We start from the raw sequence: 14,008 nt of genomic DNA, 5'->3' as shown, positions 1-14,008 counted from the left end.
TGCCGTGCTCGGAGGAATGAGAAATGCCAGTGGAATCGGTAAAAAACAGATTGGTTCTTCGGTTCTTCCTCCCTCTCGCTCCATCAATTAAAACGGAATTTAAAAATGTTCAATCTTCCCACTTGCTTCCAAACACCTTTTTCTTGTTCCACTTTCAATACCTTCCTTTTCTCCTTCCTTGGGTGACTTGCAAACTTGTCCCTCATCCACCATCGAGTTCAAATCGCACTGTCTTTCTTCTTGCCTTTAATCATCATTGCCATCCCAATCCTGATCTCTCTTTTTGTACCTCTGCCCTTGGTATCATTAAATTGAACCCTTTTGTCATGTGTGTAAGTAATTACATACGGTGACAAACCCCCTCACGGCAGTACCCTCCCCCATGTCCTCTTCACACCTGGGTTCCCCCGCCTCCACCTCTCCTCACTGTCCCACAATTACATGTTCCTCTATCTGGTGCCCTCCCCTCGTTGCTTCTTCCATGCCCTACCCTCTCCTTCCTTTCTTGGTCCTCTGTGTCTTCATCTTCACACCACACCCCCTCATTGTTTCCTTCACGCCCCACATCCTCCTTGCTTCCTTCACGCCCCGCATCCTCCTTGCTTCCTTCACGCTCCGCATCCTCCTTGCTTCCTTCACGCCCCGCATCATCCTTGCTTCCTTCACGCCCCGCATCCTCCTTGCTTCCTTCACGCCCCGCATCCTCCTTGCTTCCTTCAAGCCCCGCATCCTCCTTGCTTCCCTCACGCCCCACATCCTCCTTGCTTCCCTCATGCCCCACATCTTCCTTGCTTCCGTCACGCCCCACATCTTCCTTGCTTCCCTCATGCCCACATCCTCCTTGCTTCCTTGACTTCCCACCCCTTCCTTGTTTCTTTCACTTCTTGGCGGCTCTTTGCTTCTACTGCACCCCAGCACTTCCTGGCAATCTCTGCTTCCTTAATGCCTCAGATCCTCTTTGCTTCTCCTGCACCCTGGTTTCTCTCAAATTCCCCTGTGTCCCAGCCCCTCTCTTCTTCCCCGTGTCCCAGCCCCTCTCTTCTTCCCCGTGTCCCAGCCCCTCTCTTCTTCCCCGTGTCCTGGCCCCTCTCTTCTTCCCCTCTGTCTCGGCCCCTTTCTTCTTCCCCTCTGTCCCGGCCCCTCTCTTCTTCTCCTGTGTCCTGGCCCCTCTCTTCAAAAAGCTGCCTCAGCCACATATTCTGTTAGTTCACTCAAGCTGACTGTCAGGGACTGCAAGCTGCCCTCTTTTGTCAAGATTGGTACTTCATCTCCACCTCTCATGATGTTAATACTGCCTGGGAATCCTTCCACACAAGCTTGCTTTCCCTTATTTACAGATTTATATCCTCTCATCTGCAGTTATCATAACTATCCTCTCACCACTGTAACACAAAATCCTGTGGTGAGGCAGTTGTCTTCTCTGCCTGGAAGGCAAAACCAACCAAAGGCAACCTCGGATCATTCCACAAAACCCAGAACAGATGTGTGTCCACTCTCACAAAAGCCAGAAACCAACATCTGGCCAACCTCAAGGCTGTGTCTCAAACCTGTCTCTTTCAAATCTTGGTGGCACCTTGTCAAGTCTGTCTTTGATGTATGCTCCCCCTTCATCCCTTCCCTCATTTCAAATGGCACCACAACTGACTCTGCTCGTGAGAAGGCCAAATGCCTAAATTATTTTTGATTCTAAATATTGTATACCCAACTCCTCGCTCCATTCGCCTACCCTCCACTCTCATACCAAACTGCTCCTGGATAATGTCTTTTTCATTTGACAGGATGGAGAGGTTTCTGTTAAACTTCGACTCCGATTCTGCGACAGGCCAAGGGGCATCGGTGCATACGTCCTAAAAACTCCGTCTGCTGCTTTTGCCCATCCTCTTTCTGCTCTGTTCACCCTATCATTTTCTATGGGTCAGTTTCTGTCTGCCTGGAAGTTACCAAACTTCACTGCCATATACAAACACGGTGCAAAATCTGATCCTCGAAACTTCAGGTCTATAAGCTTGCTTCCAAATTTAAGCAAGGTCAAGGAATCTAACATTGCAGGTGATATCAAATACATCCTTTTCTGTCAGATCATCAGTTCAGTTTCAGAGGCAGTCATTCTACCCTGGACATCCTGCTTCCACATTCTCAATGATGGATGGAAGCCCTCAATCTTAGTCATGAGATCAAGGCCCTCTCTCTCTCTCTCTCTCTCTCTGGACATGTCTCGAGCATTTGATAAATGCTGGCACCCCACTTTGATCTCTAAAGTCTCTGCTTATGGCATCCAAGGCTACCTCCTCTTATGGATCACTGACTTTCTCCACTCCTATAATCAGTGTGAGCTCTTGAAGGGTTCCTCTCATCTCATCTCCTCTCTCTGTTAAGGCTAGAATACCATGTCTTGGGCCCAGTCTTGTTACTCGTCTTCAGAAACTATCTTTGTGATTCCATGGAAAATCCTGCTTATCTCTTTGATGATGATTTCACCCTCTGCTGTATCATCTCTTATCCTTCAGACAAACAGGCAGCAGCCTTTTCTAACTCTGCAGACCTTGATAGAATCAGGAGCTGGTCAAATACTTGGAATATGTCTTTCACCCCTGAAAAAAAATCCCACACATTCACCCTATCTCTCTGAAAGGACCATCTTGCAAACCCTCCCATCTACATGTGAAAGAAATCGCTTGAATTTTAAGTTACTCACACTTTGGACATCGCCATCAGCCATAATCTTTCTTCGGCAGACCATATTTCCAAGAAGGCCTCCAAAGCCAACCACCGACTGGGCATCCTCCATCATGCAAGGTGTTTCCTTGGGCAGTTTGAACTTTTGAAAACCTACAAGGCTTTTACCACAGCTTGATGGAGTACTGCTCTCCCCTTTGGGCTTGCGCCCCTGCCTCAGACTTTGCCCTTCTTGTTCCCATGGAAAGAAAGGCCTTCAAAATCATCAGGATCTCCCACAACAAATCTGAGTGTCGAGCCCTGTTACTTTTGCATCGCAGACAGGTTGGTGGTCTCTGTATTCTACTGCCTCCTCTTTTGGCCTTGCACCCTCTGCCTTCTCTTGGCTCTGTCCACCTCTCCAGGTTTCTACAGAGTACACATGATCTGCCAGTAACCCTCTTCTTGTTAAAATCTTCCAGGCTTCTACTCACCTCCACTCATTTGTTCCTCTTTTTTTCTCACTTGTAGAACCAACTTCCCCAGTCTGTTCAGTCACATTATTCCCTCCAAGGCTTCATGACGGCTGTTCACTACAACCTCAGGTCACCCCATTCCATCCAGTCACGAAAAAAAAAAACCCCCATAATGATCCTTGATTCGCCAACAAAATTGCCATGTTTTGACATTGGCCCTCTTTTGTTAAATCATTGACCCATGCTTAAGTACATCTTCTGCAGAGTTTTGTATTTTTTTATGAGAGGGTGTGATAAGCTTTTTCATGTTCAAAAACTTTGAGCCAGAAACTTGATTTCCAGGAAACCTATCCACTTCTGGAAAGAATCTGACACCAACTGGAACTTATTACTTGAGGGGGTGGGGGAGTTGAGGAGTGGTGCATTTCAACTTTCTCTTCAAAACCATTTTCATGAAAGAGCAAGAAAAGAAAGGATGTAGGGGTGGCATTTCCCACCTGGATATGGAATACTTTGCTTTGTTCTTCCTTCCCCTCATTATTCCCACATTAATATTCTTATTGCCCAGATGCTGCTTTTATTAGCCTCCGCCATGGAAGATGGATGGAGGTTACTGTTTTCACCCCTTTCTCTTTGTTTGTTTGTTTGTTTGTGAACAGTATTACGGAAAAACTCCTCAATGGATTTCGACGAAACTTGGTGGGGGGGGGGTTAGGTCTGGTCCAAGGATCATGCCATTAGATTTTGGACTTGGTCCAAAATGCAATATGGCCGCTATGGCGGCCATTTTGAAAAAATATTTGAATTTTTTTTTTCGCATTTCTACATGTTTGAAGTGATTTCCAAACCCCCCCCCCCCCCCCACCAAAAAAAAAATTGTGAGAAAAAATTTTTTGCAACTTTTTTTCAACAAAATTTCGATTTCTTTTTTTTTGCATTTCTTCATGTTTTAAGTGATTTCCAACCCCCTCCCCCCCAAAAAAAATTGTTAGAGAAAAAAAATTTTGCAACTTTTTTTTCAACAAAATTTCGATTTTTTTTTTTTTTTTTTTTTTTTGCATTTCTACATGTTATAAGTGATTTCCAACAAAAAAACATGCCAAAATTATAATTGTGGCTGATTTTGGAACTTCAGGTGGATATACCCACGTAAAATCAATTTCTGTCTCGAGGAATCTAGTTATGATGAATGAATTGAGTATGTAAAAGTTAAAAGTAAAAGGGAAAGTTGCAAACAATAACTCTGTGAGCACTGTTGACGTCAAATTGAATGAATAGGATATCAGGTTCACTTGAGTGACCTAGCAGTATTGGCGGTGGAGGTTTTGCACTCGACCGAGTGCTCCCCCTCGAGTTTTATGAGAGTTTATTTCAAAGTCGGATCTCTGCTTCTACGATTTTCCTTTTCTTAGAAAGGTTTTTACATTTTTCTCGACAATGTGACATTCTCCATCTGCCAAATAGGTGGAAAGCTGTTTTTTTTCACTTTGAGTCATTCTGTCTGCTTTTCATAAAGTTCTTGCTTGCATCTTCTGCCTTATGCCACGGAAGGCCTCATCAAACGGTCTTGCGGTTACCCCAAGAGATGGCGGCAGCCCTGACGCGAGGTCAGTTGACGACATTAAAGTTAACCCCAGAGTTGTTGTCATCTTTGAGCGCTCACGGAATATCGGCCACGCTGCAGCTCACGCACGCTGCCGGAACACCGCCCTCCACCGCCAACGCCAATTCCAGCTCGACCAGCACCGCACCTACCACCGTCAGTGTGCATCTGGCGTCTGCAGCTCCAACCGCGAGCCCCGCAACCACTGCGACCCCGCGTCTCACCACTCCACGTCTCGCGGCACCGGCCACGGCCCGTGGCACCTTTACCACCTGTTCTCAAGGTTGGTCCACCATGGGTTGTTATGCCAGTCTTTGTCATGTCGATGGTGGACCTTTAAATATCCACCAACATTTATGCAATTTTGATATGAATTTGGCTTTCTCGCTTTCCTTAAGTTTCAACGATGCCGAGCATTTTGCAGTTTTTCAATAAAATGTTAAAAAGCTGATATTTGTAGTTTTCGTGTCTTCATGATTTGCGTAATCATTGGTTTAGTTTCCATACATTTGCATAATGATGGCTGTATTTGATTCAATGGTCAAGTTCCGTTACGGTTGCGGTTTCTTTATTTATTTATTTAGTTTTCCTTTCAATTACCCAACACTCGTACACAATACACATTGGACAAGAAAAATAGCTTTAAAAGTTCACTATTTAAATGATAAATAAGAAAACTTCCAAATCTTCTAATTTTAATGTTGTCCTTTATTCACACCTCCTGTCCTTTTACAGCCATAAATGTTACTACTGCTTTGGGGGTTTCTCGGCCTTCTCATCAGGGATCAGAGCCCGTCGGGGCTTCATCTCCAGTCACCCCTTCACCGGTTCACCTCGTTCAAGCTCGCATTTCCGTTCCCACTCCTCTCACAGGACGAAGTGGAGTGATGCGATTGGGTGAGGTACAGCGGGGCGTCGGAACAATTGGAGGGGTTGTGGGGACCATGGGGGTGAGAGCGGCTTTTGGATCCGGGGGACTCGGCACCGGAATAACCGTGGGATCTGGCGGGGTCGTGTCATCCGTTGGACAAGGGGTTAATGTTGGGCTGGGAGGGGCTGTTGGGGTTGAGCGGAGCGGTGGTGTATTGGGAACAGTCGTGCCTGGTGGAGCTCCCGGGTCTGGTAGGGTCGTGCCAGCTAGCACCGACGTTCGAACTGTTGGAGTCATCGGATCCGCAAATACATCAGCATCTGGTGTTGTCGGAAGAACCGAGATGAAGGCAGCAGTGGAAGTGAGCAGCAGCCATCTTGGTGGTGGTGGTGGTGGTGGTGGTGTTGATGGGGACACCACTATGAGTGCATCTTCAGTGGTAGGTTTATTCATGACGATTGTTCGTCATCAGCAATCAAGTTATTTTGCTATTTGAGATATAAATAGGGCATCACTTTGTGACTCTTCAAGCTGCTAAGAGGTTTCCTGAACACATTGTGTTCCTCAGCAATGTCGTTTACTTACACGAAGTGGAAACGTTTTCTACTTCTCCCAGTGTTACTTATTTTCATAATTGTTCACCTTTTGGTTTTTTGGCTGTAGACTCTAACTCACAGTCCGCCAGTCATGGTCTCGGCTTCATCTGTACCTGGCATTGCTTTGGGGCTACCTGTCAAACCAGCCACCCTCTCGTCGCCCTCTTCGTCCACTCCAACGGTGAGCTACTCCTCACTCCTTGTTTGCATCTCGGGTTTAGGTTTGAGAGAGTGAACAAATTAAGGAACAAGGGAGTGTAATTAATGTTTGCCCACCAACCCAGAGCATCATTTACATGCTTGCATGATGTGGAGTGGGCCTGAGTTGTGCAATATATTTCTGTCATTCTGTGTGTGCAGACAAAAGTTCCTGGCACTATAACCGTTCCACTGTCCAGTTTGCAAGTCTTGAATCAATCAGGAGCAACCAAGGGTGGGGTTATCACCGCTTCCGCCATCCTCAAAGGCAGCATCCCAGCTTCGAGGTCCGCAGCACGTTTGCCTCGAAGTGTTAATTGTGTGTTGCTCTCGCACGAGTTTCTGTGCTTCCGATTGGTCTGAATGTGATTCCACACATCGAAGTTTACATGTTTTGTGTGCTCTCCTCAAGGGCGACGGAAGGTGGTCGTTTTGTGTTTCCTACTTGTGTGGTTTTTTTTGCTCCCAACCTATTTGCACTTGTTCTTGATCTTCCGTATTTCTGGCACACTTTTGTATTTGTACAGCCTCGGGGGTTTGGGCAGAAACATCATTCTGACAACTGTTCCAGCGGGAGCAAAATTGCTGCCTGGGAACAAGCCATTCAGCTACATAACTCAGCATCAGCTGCAGCAACTGCAACAGCAGGGGGCACAGGTAACATGTACAACAATCCGTTAGGTGATAGGGGGCACAGTTAACATGCACATATGTGATAGGGGCACAGTTAACTTCTATAAATGATGCTAGGTGATGAGGGAAGGAGGTAACGTGTACAAACGATGAATTCCTCGGCAAAAATAGCATTCCTTTCCTGTAGTAATTCTCGACAAACTACTGCGATCGGATCTGTTATCTACTACAGTATAAGGGAGTACAATTGTCATACTATAGTTGTAACTGAAGCATTTTTTACTGAGTTAGGAGATTGGGGGGTGGGTGTGGGTAATGTGTACAAATTATGTGTTCGGTGATGAGTGGCACAGGTACCATCTACAAATGATGTGATAAGGGTAGTGAGTGCAGGTAACGTGGACAAATGATATGGGGGTAGTGCAGGTAACGGACAAACTACATGGTATTCATTGAATACTTACCCTGCACAGTCAACGGTTTTGGAGATTTAGAGTTGCAATGTTTTTCGTTTTTTCCAAGATGCCGCCTGAACCACATGACCTACTCTCCCGGTCAAATGTTTTAGAACACCCTCATTTTTCAGTTTTTGCTGAAATTTAAGCAGTTCAAGTGCAGTGAATAACCTGAAATGGTACAAAGCTAAGCGGTAAACTGCCAGAGGTTATAAAAAAGTTTAGGTTACCAAAAACTGAAAAATCATGTAAATTTCAGAGTTGTTAAAAAAGACCCTTTTCAGGGAACAAGTAATGGGTTAGCAACTGCAGCTGTTCTGCAGCAAGAGAAGTAAATTCAGCCTTGAAAGTTGATGCAAACAATTCCTACAGGTGTCCCAACTTTTGTTGATTAGTTAGTTCCAAACCCTCTGTCTGTATAAAAGCAGTGTTGGAACAGACTGTGTTGATACACCCTCTGAAGCATTATTTGGACAATATTGCACTGCGGGAAGTAGAATATTGCTGTCATAATGGTGAGAAAAAGACAATTAACAAAGGAAGACAGACAGACCATTATAACCCTTAAAAGTGTAGGTCTTTCCTTTTGAGAAATTGCAAAGGAAGTCAAGGTATCAGTGAGTAGTTTCCTACACCATCAAAAGGCATTTGGAAACTGGAGGAAACTCTGACAGGAAGAGGTCTGGCAGACCCAAAGCCACAACACAATCAGAAGACAAGTTTCTGAGAGTCAACAGCTTGTATGAGAGGCACCTCACAGTACAGCAGCTTCATGCACAGGTTAACACTGGTCGAAGTAAGGAAGCCTCAGTTTCAACTGTGAAGAGAAGACTTCGAGCTGCAGGTTTGACAGGTCGAGTGACAGTAATAAAGCCATTGCTAAGATGGCAAAATAAGAAAAAGAGGCTTGCCTGGGTCATGAAGCACTGCCAGTGGACTACTGAAAAATGGAAGAAGGTCTGATGGGCCGACGAATCAAAATTTGAAATCTTCAGTTCATCGCGCAGAGTTTTTGTACGCCGTCGAGTAGGTGACAGGATTGTTTCTAAGTGTGTGACATCATCTGTCAAACATGGAGGAGGAAGCGTGATGATCTGGGGCTCTTTAGCTGGATCTAGAGTCGGCGACTTGCACAGAGTGACTGACACCCTGAACCAAAAGGGCTACCACAGCATCTTGCAGCGCCATGCAATACCCTCTGGTCTACAACTAGTTGGTCAGGGGTTCATCCCACAGTCTCCAGACTTAAACCCCATCGAGCTGGTTTGGGATGAACTGGACAGAAGGATGAAAGCAAAGCAACCTACAAGTGCAACAAATTTGTGGGAACTTCTGCAACAGTGTTGAGAAGAACTTTCCGAACAATATTGGATTTCCATTGAAGAAAGAATGCCACGAGTATGTTCGGCTGTTACATCTGCAAAAGGTGGCGACTTTGAGTCCAAAATTTAGATTAAATTTTATTCAACAAAACGATTCCATGATTTCTTTTTTTATCTGCAATTGTTTATTTGTTCTATGCTTTAATTTCAGAGTACATTGAAACATTAAACTGCTTAAATTTCAGTAAAAACTGGGAAAATGGGGGTGTTCTAAAACTTCAGACCAGTCGAGTATGACATCATGATTATTCAAATATTTTACAGGAGGAGGCGCTCATATGGTGAAAATATCGTGTCCATCAGACCAACAGTTGCTGAGAAAAAAAATTCATAATGATCGGATAAGTGTTGTACTTGTTGAATTATGATGTAACGAAGGCTCCGATGACATCATCGTTAACATATTTTATTCCCCAAGGGGAGTAGTTGACAATAAGCCATGTTTCAATTTTTTTCTATGGAGCAGTTTTGGAGATATGGAGGTGCAACTTTTTTTGATGTTTTATGACGTCCTTATTATCATTAAAGAAAATTCTACATGAGGAGCCGCTCATATTCTGAAAATTTCGTGTCCATCGGATTAACAGTTGCAGAGGAAATTTATTTTTCGTACTGATCAGATCAAGCATTGTACTTGTCGAATTATGTCATAAGGAAGGCACCGATGATGTCATAATCAACATATCTTATTCCTCATTGGGAGTGCTTGATAATGAGCCATGTTTCAATTTTTTCTATTGAGCGATTTGGGAGATTTTGAGGTGCAACGTTTTTCCAAGATAGCGTCCGTACCATGTAACCGATGACGCCATAATTATGAATTCAAAATTCTGCAGGCAGAAGCACTGCGATGGTAAAATTTCGTGTCAATCGGACCAACGGTTTCCGAGAAATTGAATTTTATAAATGCAGTCGTGAGCGCAGGGTAATTATGGGTTAGGTGATCGGGGCACAGGTAACATGTACAAATGATGTGTTAGGTGATGGGCACAGGTAACGTGTGCAAATGATGTGTTAGGTGATGGGCACAGGTAACGTGTGCAAATGATGTGTTAGGTGATGGGGGGCACAGGAAATGTGAACAAATGATGTGTTCGGTGGAGTGCAGGTAACATGTGCCAATGATACGTTTGATGATGCACGTCATCGTGACGGCTGCCATATTATTCCTTCGTTGAGCGACTTGGCTCATTGGCTTTGAGCTTCGCTTGTTCGACTAACTCGAGTGGTCCTTCCACCAGCAGGTACGAATCCAACAGCTTCCCCTCCAGCAACTACCCCAAGGTGCAATGGTGTGTCCTGCCGTGCCAATCTCGACCGTCGTCGTCTCTTCTGAGGGATCGGTCGAGAAGTGCCCGGCTCCCTCAACCACCACCTTGCAGGCTCAACCCCCAGGTGGCACCCAACAGCCTCCATCCGGCTCAAGCTAGGCCAAAGTGAACGGACTGTGGCCGAGCTCGCTGTTGGGACGAAGTCACCTTTGCGGTGCAAGTTTGTTTTGTTTCATCGTTGGACAATCAATTCGACACTTTGCCAGATAAGTCAATATAATACTGAACATGCTTGTCGAGCTGATATCAAAGCATCGTATACTTCATTCTCAGAACTTTATTATTCTTGCTCCAGCACGTGTCAGGCCTGCTTGAACCTAAACGTCCATAGCTATCGAATTGATGCCATTGAAATCACGCGATGGTGCTGTGCCTTATTTGATGCTTGTGTCTCTCCTTCAGTGAAACGTCACTCTTGGGGATCAGTAATCGTGGCAGAATTCCTCCATGTTCCCTGGCCCATTCTGACCCTTACCCCCTCCCAAAACTCCCGAAAATAAAGTATTACCAGAAACTTTCTGTACGTACATGGATTTGAGTGCACTTCCTTGAGATAATATGAGCAAAGGTGCCATTAGAAAGGTTTCTCTGCGCTGCCTGCACCTGTTGCAAAGGATTCAGATCCCATGACGACTGTATTGATTTGTCCCTTTTCCGTGAATGTCCTTGTGATTCGTGTTCAAGTACAACGATGTCTCCTGCCGTCTTTGTTCTGTGTCGTGATGTGTATGAGCTCCTCCACAAGCCTTGCATTACATTACAAGTTGTGCTTCCTGCAGTTGGTGAAGTCTTTGACGTACACGTGCCCCAAAGGACCTTTTCTTGGGGTTTACGAGGATTTGGGTTTGTGTGTATCTTCCGCTTGTGATCACAGCTTGTTAATTCTAAGTGGGTATCAGAAAATTGAACGAGCGCCCCCACTCCCACTCACACGATCCCACTCCCGAAGATCCGTCTTGATGTTTAAGGTTTTCTTTTTAAAGGACCAGCTTGTGATATTTTTAAGCCGAAACATGAGTGATTCAACTTGCTGGAGTTGCCTTGTAATGTCTTATGAAATGGCTTGTTATTCAGGTGCAGAAACCATGCCCCACGTTGAACACAAAGCATGCCATTCAATCCAGATTGGAGCTGTGCCCTTTGGCCCTGTAGTCGTGCTTTATTATAAAACCCGATTCAGACTAGACGAGCTTTGTACGTACCCTCCTTACTAAAAATGTAACTCACCGGAGCACTGGGGCACATCGTCGCCCTGAGATGCGAACTCACCCTGGATGACCTCGCTCGCATACCATCCCCTCCTCCACCGACGTTGGCTCGTCCCTTCCACTGCCGTATAATTTTGTTCCCTTCATCATTGCAATAATATTACCTTGTATTATTGTTGTTATTATTTGGTTTGCTGCCGAAGATTATCTTGTTTTGCGTTCCCATCTGTGCGCCATCCATCCATCCATCCATTGGGATCATACTCTTTGCAGAGCGTTGGTGCTGCCTCAGCAGTCTCCTTGGCTATTGGGCACAATCCTCGACGGGTCACCACTCCGACACAGGATACCAGCAAGCTGGCACTCATTTTGCCAACCTCAGAAGGATGACAGCATAGTCAACTCCACCTGGTATTTGTTCAACAGCCGAGTAGGATTTGAACTCGGGATCCTCGGATCCCAAGCCCACCCACCCAAATCATTAAGCCAACACCAGGCATATCTGTGTACCAATAGCTCATTATGTTGAACAGGTAGCTCATGACAGGGCGACCCGCTTTCATTCCCATGCTGCAGTATATTGTTGATTTATCCACGGTCTAATGATGATCTTTTAAAGGTGTAAGATGCTATATAATTATATATATGGTCCATACTTCTTTGAAGATATATATATATATATATATATATATATATATATATATATATATATATATATATACATATATATATATACATATATATATATACAGGGTGTCCTAAAAAATATACAACTTTTCGTCTGCAAAGAGGATGGTCATAACATATATTTTTAAAAAAGATATATGGCTGGATAGAAAGCTGCGAGGTTGAAGTTTATTGTACCAATGTCAAAATTGCCATATAGAATCGTCGTTTTCTTTTAGACCACATGTTCGACGTAGGCTCCACGTTGTCCGATCACTGCCTGCAAACGCGTTGTCGTGTTCTCCGTCACTTTGGGAAACGTTTCCTGAGGAATGTACTGGATTTCTCGATGGATGTTTTCCTTCAGCTGATCAAGAGTCTGAGGCCTAGGGTTTCCATAGATCCTGTCCTTGAGATACCCCCACAAGAAGAAGTCAGGGGAATACGGTGGCCACTCAACGTCTTCGTAGAGGGAGATAAAGCGGCCCTCAAAATGTTGGTTGAGAAAACGCCTTGTTTCCCTGGCTGTATGGGGCGGTGCCCCATCCTGCTGGAACCACTGGGTTCTCATCTGCATCAGGTTGTTTCTCCTACGGGCCTGAGTACGTAGCTCAGGCAGATAGAATTCCTGAATCATTTTGTGATAGTTCCTCTGTTTTACCATGCAAGTGCGTCCCTGGTCATCTTCAAAGAAGTATGGACCAATTATCCCATACCAACCAACCGCCACCCACGTGGTGACTTTGAGAACAGATCGAGGCACCAGTTCAGTTGATGCGTTACCAGGATTTTCAGTCCCCCAGTACTGAAAGTTTTGCTTGTTTACCTCCCCAGACAAGTGAGCATACCATAGCATTCGTCTGTCATGTGAAGTTTTTTGAGGAAGTCTGCATCTTCCTCCAACTTTCCTGAGAACCAATTTGCAAAGTCTAGTCGTTTGCATTTCTGTTGATCAGTAAGCACCGTTTCCGTTTGAATTTTGTAAGGAAAGGCATGAATGTCTTGGCGAAGGATCCTCTGAACGGTGCTCTTATGAATGTTTGTCTCGGCAGAAAGTCGTCAAATCGATTTTTTTTGGAATCTGAACGACTGCCTGTCTCACCATTTCCACATTTTCTTCACTACGACCTGTCCTCTTCCGACCACTGTGACCCTTGTGAAGGTCACAGATGGTTCCCACATTGGTAAACTTTGTGATGGTGCACTTTATTGTCCGAAAGCTTGGTACATGGTACAAGTGGATACCGAAATGTCTCGATTAAAGACGCTGCACCTGTATGACACTTTTCGTCTGGTGCCAAAGTTCAACAATTTTCGTCCGTTGTTGTACGGTCAGTCTTGGCATTTTTCTGGCGCTTGCTTGGTATCAAAATAAAATTCAGGGTCTCTGCAAAAGAAATGAGGCATTAGTGACAAAATTACTGCTTTTTTTAGGATCAAACAAAGCATTTTAAAAGTTGTATATTTTTTGGGACACCCTATGTATATGTGTGTATGTTAAATATTAAAATTTCCTTTGTGATTCGTTGACATGATTCGAACAAACAAAAGTAACTTTAACTGCTCACTGTCCCCGCCCATCATGCAGTCCCCGCCTTTTCCCCCCGCTCACTTCCTCTCCATTTTATCCCTCAACTTTCCAGCGGCTTGTCATTCAAGCTCCGCTGTGTCATTTCTAGTTTCCTCCTCCTTCGCTGTTGTCGATCTCTCTGCGTCCCATCCACACACTTCTCACCCCAGCATTTCCCCCTTCACTCTGCTCTGTTGACCCTTCCCCTCCTCCCAATCTAGCCGAGATGCCCGGTGGGACCGCAGTCTCACCCCGCGCAGCTGCGCCAGCTTCCCCACCCGAAGGATGGGGTCCGGCAGCTCCGAGGAATACAGCAACAGGTGAGTTATTAACAACAGGAATATGCTTACTGAAAGTTCAAACG

At 45.0% G+C, this 14,008-nt stretch overlaps 2 protein-coding genes across 5 annotated transcripts in view; both read left to right on the top strand.

Moving 5' to 3' along the window:
* The window catches only part of NFRKB (nuclear factor related to kappaB binding protein), a 92,565-nt gene extending 81,838 nt beyond the window's left edge, over window positions 1–10,727 (top strand). The window contains exons 24-29 of one of the 3 annotated variants that reach the window (XM_085875842.1): window positions 4,683–5,017; window positions 5,470–6,044; window positions 6,269–6,382; window positions 6,562–6,686; window positions 6,927–7,056; window positions 10,114–10,727. In XM_085875842.1, coding sequence (XP_085731968.1) covers window positions 4,683–5,017; window positions 5,470–6,044; window positions 6,269–6,382; window positions 6,562–6,686; window positions 6,927–7,056; window positions 10,114–10,299 — 1,465 coding nt within the window. In that variant the 3' untranslated portion in view covers window positions 10,300–10,727. The other 2 variants (XM_085875841.1, XM_085875843.1) reach the window with 2 other exon arrangements.
* A 223-nt stretch (window positions 10,728–10,950) lies between these two features.
* Window positions 10,951–14,008, top strand: part of LOC147031112 (NF-kappa-B inhibitor delta-like) — a 34,268-nt gene continuing 31,210 nt past the window's right edge. The window contains exons 1-2 of one of the 2 annotated variants that reach the window (XM_085875845.1): window positions 10,951–11,819; window positions 13,866–13,964. In XM_085875845.1, coding sequence (XP_085731971.1) covers window positions 13,871–13,964 — 94 coding nt within the window. In that variant the 5' untranslated portion in view covers window positions 10,951–11,819; window positions 13,866–13,870. Of the gene's footprint in view, window positions 11,820–12,221; window positions 13,965–14,008 lie in introns of those variants that run through there. The other variant, XM_085875844.1, reaches the window with a different exon arrangement.

The sequence above is a fragment of the Eptatretus burgeri genome, chromosome 3 (genome assembly GCF_056783735.1).
Source record: "Eptatretus burgeri isolate ZD-2024b chromosome 3, Ebu_testis_v1, whole genome shotgun sequence".
NCBI lineage: Eukaryota > Metazoa > Chordata > Myxini > Myxiniformes > Myxinidae > Eptatretus > Eptatretus burgeri.
This window is presented reverse-complemented; position numbering and strand designations above follow the sequence as displayed.